At 37.3% G+C, this 9,288-nt stretch overlaps 3 protein-coding genes across 3 annotated transcripts; all 3 read right to left on the bottom strand.

Annotated features, from left to right (window-relative positions):
- Window positions 1–335: 335 nt before the first annotated feature.
- Window positions 336–1,142, bottom strand: LOC113774303 (protein ASPARTIC PROTEASE IN GUARD CELL 1-like). The gene has a single exon (XM_027318853.1). It carries the CDS (start codon window positions 1,140–1,142, stop codon window positions 336–338), a length of 807 nt encoding a protein of 268 aa, XP_027174654.1.
- Window positions 1,143–3,645: 2,503 nt separating this feature from the next.
- On the bottom strand, window positions 3,646–4,452 carry LOC113774301 (protein ASPARTIC PROTEASE IN GUARD CELL 1-like). The gene has a single exon (XM_027318852.1). The coding sequence runs from the start codon at window positions 4,450–4,452 to the stop codon at window positions 3,646–3,648; it is 807 nt and encodes a 268-aa protein (XP_027174653.1).
- A 2,503-nt stretch (window positions 4,453–6,955) lies between these two features.
- LOC113774300 (protein ASPARTIC PROTEASE IN GUARD CELL 1-like) lies at window positions 6,956–7,762 on the bottom strand. Its single transcript, XM_027318851.1, has one exon. The coding sequence runs from the start codon at window positions 7,760–7,762 to the stop codon at window positions 6,956–6,958; it is 807 nt and encodes a 268-aa protein (XP_027174652.1).
- Window positions 7,763–9,288: the final 1,526 nt, after the last annotated feature.

The raw sequence follows: 9,288 nt of genomic DNA, 5'->3' as shown, positions 1-9,288 counted from the left end.
CAGTCAATTCCTTGAAAAGTAAGTTGCTTAGTTTCCAAATCAAATGCCATGTAAAAATATTATTGGAGATTAATCCCAATAAAATTAAATTTATATCCTAGCTATGAAGCATCCACCACATTAAACCATACCTTACCAGAATATTGTTGAAAGATGTTCTCGTAGTCCCGTTCCATTGTTGAATCATTAGCAAAATGAAGTGGTACAGTAGGAACCCCAATGAAATCTGTGTAGAGATTTCCCCTGTAACAAAGCTTAGTTACATATGTCCCATGGTAGTCTGCTCTCTCAAATGAATCACCAACCAAGTCTACAATCTCTTTGTGTAATTTCCACTATGCCATTGGCTGAAGAGCACTAGAACTAGCACCAGAATCAAAAGCTGCACCACCCTTATGATTTGATATTTTCAATTGTTCATTGTCATTGTCAAGCATCTTACCTCCAAAACTTATGCCTTCTAGGTCTGCATAGTATTTGAAGCCAGCAATTTGAAAAGGAGTTGAATCTCCTCCAGTGGCTAAATTCTTTCCAACGATTAGTATATTTTTATCATAGCTAGAATCACCTAATTTTTCAATACAATAAGAAAATTCACCAGATCCCAATTGTGATAGTAAAGAATGTTTTGCTGTCCCAAGTTCAAGCAGTCCATTGTAGTCATTGGCTGCTGTTTCTGCTTCATGTGAGCATTTATGAACTACATCATTGATAAGCGATCCTTTATTGTGGGAGGACTTAAAAATAAATCTCTCAGACGCAAGTATCCCTCTTGAAAATCCAGTTCCATATTGCATATAATATTTGCATGATTTTTTGTCACAAAAGCACAGAGTGGCATTGTTACAATATTCATGACAGTCTGCTAAATTTGAAAAAGTTGAGGACCCTGCAGAATTATGGGGTGGATCCAATGAATATTCACCATCACCACCCACTGGATTATCGCAATGGACCCAAAATAGGCTGGTACCAGTGTCAAAAGCAACAGTTTGCTGAACAGCTGGTTCGCTCATTTCAAAACATGCAAGAAACAAGGAAACTTTACGTCGCGTTGCTAAACTTGCGTGGAAATCTCTCTGATCAGTGAATCCTTCGGCTTGCATTGATAAAAAGTTTAACCGAGCCAACGAAATCTCCATATCTCTATCCACTTGATCTTCAAGTTTGGCGGTCTGATCGAAATACGGAGAGCCAACAACATTATGATAAATTTGTTTTGTCACTATCCTGTTGGATGTGGGGTTGTTCAGTATTGTACTTGGAAATAGGCAGGTAATGGTAAAAGTTAAGGCAAGGGAAAAGGGTTGAACACGTCGCATATCCCCTCTAACAGCATATATCAAAGGTTTCAAAGAAAAACGCAGCAAAAGGAGGGAACAATTCGATGTGCAATGTGATATAATATCAAACTATCAATATCTATATCTATATGTATTGTAGAAGGGGTTTTTAACTAGGACTCTTTCAATGGCTTCTAAACTTCTCATTCTTTTTTCTAGATTTTTGTATTAATTTTAATACATAAAAAGTAGTGGGTTGTACCCAACCTTATCATCAATCAAATTTAATTTTAAAATATTCCCACTATCTCTTAACTCATCGTACAACCACCCCTACAAATCCTCTAATCATCATCCCACATTTCCCTCCCCATTCCCTCCCGCGTTTCCCACTCCAATTAAGAGTCCACTCCAATTAATGTATTGCAGAAGGCGTTTTTAGCAGAGACCCTCTCAATGGCTTCTAAACTTCTCATTCTTTTTTCTAGATTTTTGTATTTATTTTAATACATAAAAAGTAGTGGGTTATAACCAACCTTATTATCAATTAAATTTAAATTTAAAATATTCCCACTATCTCTTAACTCATCCTACAACCACTCCTACAAATCCTCTAATCATCATCTCACGTTTCCCCCCTTATTTCCTCCCACGTTTCCCACTCCAATTAAGAGTACTCCAATTTAAGAATTCCACCCCAATTAAAACTCCTCCAAACATAGCTTCCTCCTTCAATTCTCTTGCATGCTCATTCGTATTTTTTGGTAAACCAAAATAATAATCTATTATCACTTTCATCTTTCTTGTGGTGTCATCCCATGATTCAAATGAACCTAACAAGTCCAAATACATGCCACGAATATCCAAACTGGTGATTAATCGAAATAGCAATACTACTTTATGAGTCTCTAATCTCTTTCAGTCTTCTTTTGCGGGATTTAATACTTGTTTGTGTCATCACTGTCGGATCACACTCTCAGTGTCATCTTCATCACCACCATTTTTAGTTAGGGTTTTAAATAAAGTCCCGATTTTGCCGCAAATAATGCTTATCCATGCATATTTTCGTGGTCAACTAGTACTTGATAACTGTGTTATGGGTCCTAAGGATCGTCTCATGAATTTTAAATCCCTCTCAAGCCAGCTTTAAATAAGGTCTGTAGTGAAGATATGTTAGAAGTTTTACCAGTCAATGGTGGGAGCCGGTAATGGCCGGCGTTTGTGGCGCAAGAGGCAGAACGTCCTTTTTTCAGCTGTGCTATAAGGGAAGATCCGGCAAGACTAAACATGAACATGGTCATGGGAATTTGCTTTGTCCCTACACAATATTGCATGGGGTATCAGCAGCATCTTTGACTGCTCTAAATTGCCTGGAGCAGTGCTGATTCCTGTTAGCCTTTGGAACAAAACCATTTAACAGTGGAGAAGAATGGAAAAAAAGGAAAGAAAAGAAAAAAGAAAAAGAAAAAGAAGAAAAGGAGAGAAGAGGAAAAGAAAAAGAATTAGGAAGAGAATGTTCTCTCTCTACATTCCGGACGGTTGCAGGGGCTTTTCCCAACTTTATTTGAGAGTACCTTCGGAACAAAATTGTAGACTGTTAATCTCATAAACCATTTTTAGGAGGCTCACGCATAATTTTTTCACATATACATCACTTGCAGGTGTCACAATTAGTTATAAGTTAATATTCATGGCAATTTGAAAAATGAGGGGCTTTGCAAACATTTAAGTATGCCACAACATTTGTGAGAAAAACAAGAATTACTGCAGTATAGACATTTGTTGAATAATAAAAAAAAAGATGTCAGACTTGCATATCTTTGTCAATTCAGGCCATCAGTTCCAGAATGTATATGTTGGGAACACTGATTTTGTTCATGAAGTTCAACATTTGACCCACACTTGAGAGATGAAGTCTACTACATGTAAGGCAAACTACTTATCCCATCCTTCCATTACGGGTTCAGCTTGGAAGGAATCAAATCACACTGCGAATACAAGTGTATTAATCATTCCACAAAGCTCTACAGTCAATTCCTTGAAAAGTAAGTTGCTTAGTTTCCAAATCAAATGCCATGTAAAAATATTATTGGAGATTAATCCCAATAAAATTAAATTTATATCCTAGCTATGAAGCATCCACCACATTAAACCATACCTTACCAGAATATTGTTGAAAGATGTTCTCGTAGTCCCGTTCCATTGTTGAATCATTAGCAAAATGAAGTGGTACAGTAGGAACCCCAATGAAATCTGTGTAGAGATTTCCCCTGTAACAAAGCTTAGTTACATATGTCCCATGGTAGTCTGCTCTCTCAAATGAATCTCCAACCAAGTCTACAATCTCTTTGTGTAATTTCCACTATGCCATTGGCTGAAGAGCACTAGAACTTGCACCAGAATCAAAAGCTGCACCACCCTTATGATTTGATATTTTCAATTGTTCATTGTCATTGTCAAGCATCTTACCTCCAAAACTTGTGCCTTCTAGGTCTGCATAGTATTTGAAGCCAGCAATTTGAAAAGGAGTTGAATCTCCTCCAGTGGCTAAATTCTTTCCAACGATTAGTATATTTTTATCATAGCTAGAATCACCTAATTTTTCAATACAATAAGAAAATTCACCAGATCCCAATTGTGATAGTAAGGAATGTTTTGCTGTCCCAAGTTCAAGCAGTCCATTGTAGTCATTGGCTGCTGTTTCTGCTTCATGTGAGCATTTATGAACTACATCGTTGATAAGCGATCCTTTATTGTGGGAGGACTTAAAAATAAATCTCTCAGACGCAAGTATCCCTCTTGAAAATCCAGTTCCATATTGCATATAATATTTGCATGATTTTTTGTCACAAAAGCACAGAGTGGCATTGTTACAATATTCATGACAGTCTGCTAAATTTGAAAAAGTTGAGGACCCTACAGAATTATGGGGTGGATCCAATGGATATTCACCATCACCACCCACTGGATTCTCGCAATGGACCCAAAATAGGCCGGTACCAGTGTCAAAAGCAACAGTTTGCTGAACAGCTGGTTCGCTCATTTCAAAACATGCAAGAAACAAGGAAACTTTACGTCGCGTTGCTAAACTTGCGTGGAAATCTCTCTGATCAGTGAATCCTTCGGCTTGCATTGATAAAAAGTTTAACCGAGCCAACGAAATCTCCATATCTCTATCCACTTGATCTTCAAGTTTGGCGGTCTGATCGAAATACGGAGAGCCAACAACCTTATGATAAATTTGTTTTGTCACTATCCTGTTGGATGTGGGGTTGTTCAGTATTGTACTTGGAAATAGGCAGGTAATGGTAAAAGTTAAGGCAAGGGAAAAGGGTTGAACACGTCGCATATCCCCTCTAACAGCATATATCAAAGGTTTCAAAGAAAAACGCAGCAAAAGGAGGGAACAATTCGATGTGCAATGTGATATAATATCAAACTATCAATATCTATATCTATATGTATTGTAGAAGGGGTTTTTAACTAGGACTCTTTCAATGGCTTCTAAACTTCTCATTCTTTTTTCTAGATTTTTGTATTAATTTTAATACATAAAAAGTAGTGGGTTGTACCCAACCTTATCATCAATCAAATTTAATTTTAAAATATTCCCACTATCTCTTAACTCATCGTACAACCACCCCTACAAATCCTCTAATCATCATCCCACATTTCCCTCCCCATTCCCTCCCGCGTTTCCCACTCCAATTAAGAGTCCACTCCAATTAATGTATTGCAGAAGGCGTTTTTAGCAGAGACCCTCTCAATGGCTTCTAAACTTCTCATTCTTTTTTCTAGATTTTTGTATTTATTTTAATACATAAAAAGTAGTGGGTTATAACCAACCTTATTATCAATTAAATTTAAATTTAAAATATTCCCACTATCTCTTAACTCATCCTACAACCACTCCTACAAATCCTCTAATCATCATCTCACGTTTCCCCCCGTATTTCCTCCCACGTTTCCCACTCCAATTAAGAGTACTCCAATTTAAGAATTCCACCCCAATTAAAACTCCTCCAAACATAGCTTCCTCCTTCAATTCTCTTGCATGCTCATTCGTATTTTTTGGTAAACCAAAATAATAATCTATTATCACTTTCATCTTTCTTGTGGTGTCATCCCATGATTCAAATGAACCTAACAAGTCCGAATACATGCCATGAATATCCAAACTGGTGATTAATCGAAATAGCAATACTACTTTATGAGTCTCTAATCTCTTTCAGTCTTCTTTTGCGGGATTTAATACTTGTTTGTGTCATCACTGTCGGATCACACTCTCAGTGTCATCTTCATCACCACCATTTTTAGTTAGGGTTTTAAATAAAGTCCCGATTTTGCCGCAAATAATGCTTATCCATGCATATTTTCGTGGTCAACTAGTACTTGATAACTGTGTTATGGGTCCTAAGGATCGTCTCATGAATTTTAAATCCCTCTCAAGCCAGCTTTAAATAAGGTCTGTAGTGAAGATATGTTAGAAGTTTTACCAGTCAATGGTGGGAGCCGGTAGTGGCCGGCGTTTGTGGCGCAAGAGGCAGAACGTCCTTTTTTCAGCTGTGCTATAAGGGAAGATCCGGCAAGACTAAACATGAACATGGTCATGGGAATTTGCTTTGTCCCTACACAATATTGCATGGGGTATCAGCAGCATCTTTGACTGCTCTAAATTGCCTGGAGCAGTGCTGATTCCTGTTAGCCTTTGGAACAAAACCATTTAACAGTGGAGAAGAATGGAAAAAAAGGAAAGAAAAGAAAAAAGAAAAAGAAAAAGAAGAAAAGGAGAGAAGAGGAAAAGAAAAAGAATTAGGAAGAGAATGTTCTCTCTCTACATTCCGGACGGTTGCAGGGACTTTTCCCAACTTTATTTGAGAGTACCTTCGGAACAAAATTGTAGACTGTTAATCTCATAAACCATTTTCAGGAGGCTCACGCATAATTTTTTCACATATACATCACTTGCAGGTGTCACAATTAGTTATAAGTTAATATTCATGGCAATTTGAAAAATGAGGGGCTTTGCAAACATTTAAGTATGCCACAACATTTGTGAGAAAAACAAGAATTACTGCAGTATAGACATTTGTTGAATAATAAAAAAAAAGATGTCAGACTTGCATATCTTTGTCAATTCAGGCCATCAGTTCCAGAATGTACATGTTGGGAACACTGATTTTGTTCATGAAGTTCAACATTTGACCCACACTTGAGAGATGAAGTCTACTACATGTAAGGCAAACTACTTATCCCATCCTTCCATTACGGGTTCAGCTTGGAAGGAATCAAATCACACTGCGAATACAAGTGTATTAATCATTCCACAAAGCTCTACAGTCAATTCCTTGAAAAGTAAGTTGCTTAGTTTCCAAATCAAATGCCATGTAAAAATATTATTGGAGATTAATCCCAATAAAATTAAATTTATATCCTAGCTATGAAGCATCCACCACATTAAACCATACCTTACCAGAATATTGTTGAAAGATGTTCTCGTAGTCCCGTTCCATTGTTGAATCATTAGCAAAATGAAGTGGTACAGTAGGAACCCCAATGAAATCTGTGTAGAGATTTCCCCTGTAACAAAGCTTAGTTACATATGTCCCATGGTAGTCTGCTCTCTCAAATGAATCACCAACCAAGTCTACAATCTCTTTGTGTAATTTCCACTATGCCATTGGCTGAAGAGCACTAGAACTAGCACCAGAATCAAAAGCTGCACCACCCTTATGATTTGATATTTTCAATTGTTCATTGTCATTGTCAAGCATCTTACCTCCAAAACTTATGCCTTCTAGGTCTGCATAGTATTTGAAGCCAGCAATTTGAAAAGGAGTTGAATCTCCTCCAGTGGCTAAATTCTTTCCAACGATTAGTATATTTTTATCATAGCTAGAATCACCTAATTTTTCAATACAATAAGAAAATTCACCAGATCCCAATTGTGATAGTAAAGAATGTTTTGCTGTCCCAAGTTCAAGCAGTCCATTGTAGTCATTGGCTGCTGTTTCTGCTTCATGTGAGCATTTATGAACTACATCATTGATAAGCGATCCTTTATTGTGGGAGGACTTAAAAATAAATCTCTCAGACGCAAGTATCCCTCTTGAAAATCCAGTTCCATATTGCATATAATATTTGCATGATTTTTTGTCACAAAAGCACAGAGTGGCATTGTTACAATATTCATGACAGTCTGCTAAATTTGAAAAAGTTGAGGACCCTGCAGAATTATGGGGTGGATCCAATGAATATTCACCATCACCACCCACTGGATTATCGCAATGGACCCAAAATAGGCTGGTACCAGTGTCAAAAGCAACAGTTTGCTGAACAGCTGGTTCGCTCATTTCAAAACATGCAAGAAACAAGGAAACTTTACGTCGCGTTGCTAAACTTGCGTGGAAATCTCTCTGATCAGTGAATCCTTCGGCTTGCATTGATAAAAAGTTTAACCGAGCCAACGAAATCTCCATATCTCTATCCACTTGATCTTCAAGTTTGGCGGTCTGATCGAAATACGGAGAGCCAACAACATTATGATAAATTTGTTTTGTCACTATCCTGTTGGATGTGGGGTTGTTCAGTATTGTACTTGGAAATAGGCAGGTAATGGTAAAAGTTAAGGCAAGGGAAAAGGGTTGAACACGTCGCATATCCCCTCTAACAGCATATATCAAAGGTTTCAAAGAAAAACGCAGCAAAAGGAGGGAACAATTCGATGTGCAATGTGATATAATATCAAACTATCAATATCTATATCTATATGTATTGTAGAAGGGGTTTTTAACTAGGACTCTTTCAATGGCTTCTAAACTTCTCATTCTTTTTTCTAGATTTTTGTATTAATTTTAATACATAAAAAGTAGTGGGTTGTACCCAACCTTATCATCAATCAAATTTAATTTTAAAATATTCCCACTATCTCTTAACTCATCGTACAACCACCCCTACAAATCCTCTAATCATCATCCCACATTTCCCTCCCCATTCCCTCCCGCGTTTCCCACTCCAATTAAGAGTCCACTCCAATTAATGTATTGCAGAAGGCGTTTTTAGCAGAGACCCTCTCAATGGCTTCTAAACTTCTCATTCTTTTTTCTAGATTTTTGTATTTATTTTAATACATAAAAAGTAGTGGGTTATAACCAACCTTATTATCAATTAAATTTAAATTTAAAATATTCCCACTATCTCTTAACTCATCCTACAACCACTCCTACAAATCCTCTAATCATCATCTCACGTTTCCCCCCGTATTTCCTCCCACGTTTCCCACTCCAATTAAGAGTACTCCAATTTAAGAATTCCACCCCAATTAAAACTCCTCCAAACATAGCTTCCTCCTTCAATTCTCTTGCATGCTCATTCGTATTTTTTGGTAAACCAAAATAATAATCTATTATCACTTTCATCTTTCTTGTGGTGTCATCCCATGATTCAAATGAACCTAACAAGTCCGAATACATGCCACGAATATCCAAACTGGTGATTAATCGAAATAGCAATACTACTTTATGAGTCTCTAATCTCTTTCAGTCTTCTTTTGCGGGATTTAATACTTGTTTGTGTCATCACTGTCGGATCACACTCTCAGTGTCATCTTCATCACCACCATTTTTAGTTAGGGTTTTAAATAAAGTGCCGATTTTGCCGCAAATAATGCTTATCCATGCATATTTTCGTGGTCAACTAGTACTTGATAACTGTGTTATGGGTCCTAAGGATCGTCTCATGAATTTTAAATCCCTCTCAAGCCAGCTTTAAATAAGGTCTGTAGTGAAGATATGTTAGAAGTTTTACCAGTCAATGGTGGGAGCCGGTAGTGGCCGGCGTTTGTGGCGCAAGAGGCAGAACGTCCTTTTTTCAGCTGTGCTATAAGGGAAGATCCGGCAAGACTAAACATGAACATGGTCATGGGAATTTGCTTTGTCCCTACACAATATTGCATGGGGTATCAACAGCATCTTTGACTGCTCTAAATTGCCTGGAGCAGTGCTGA

Source organism: Coffea eugenioides, chromosome 6 (assembly GCF_003713205.1).
Source record: "Coffea eugenioides isolate CCC68of chromosome 6, Ceug_1.0, whole genome shotgun sequence".
NCBI lineage: Eukaryota > Viridiplantae > Streptophyta > Magnoliopsida > Gentianales > Rubiaceae > Coffea > Coffea eugenioides.
This window is presented reverse-complemented; position numbering and strand designations above follow the sequence as displayed.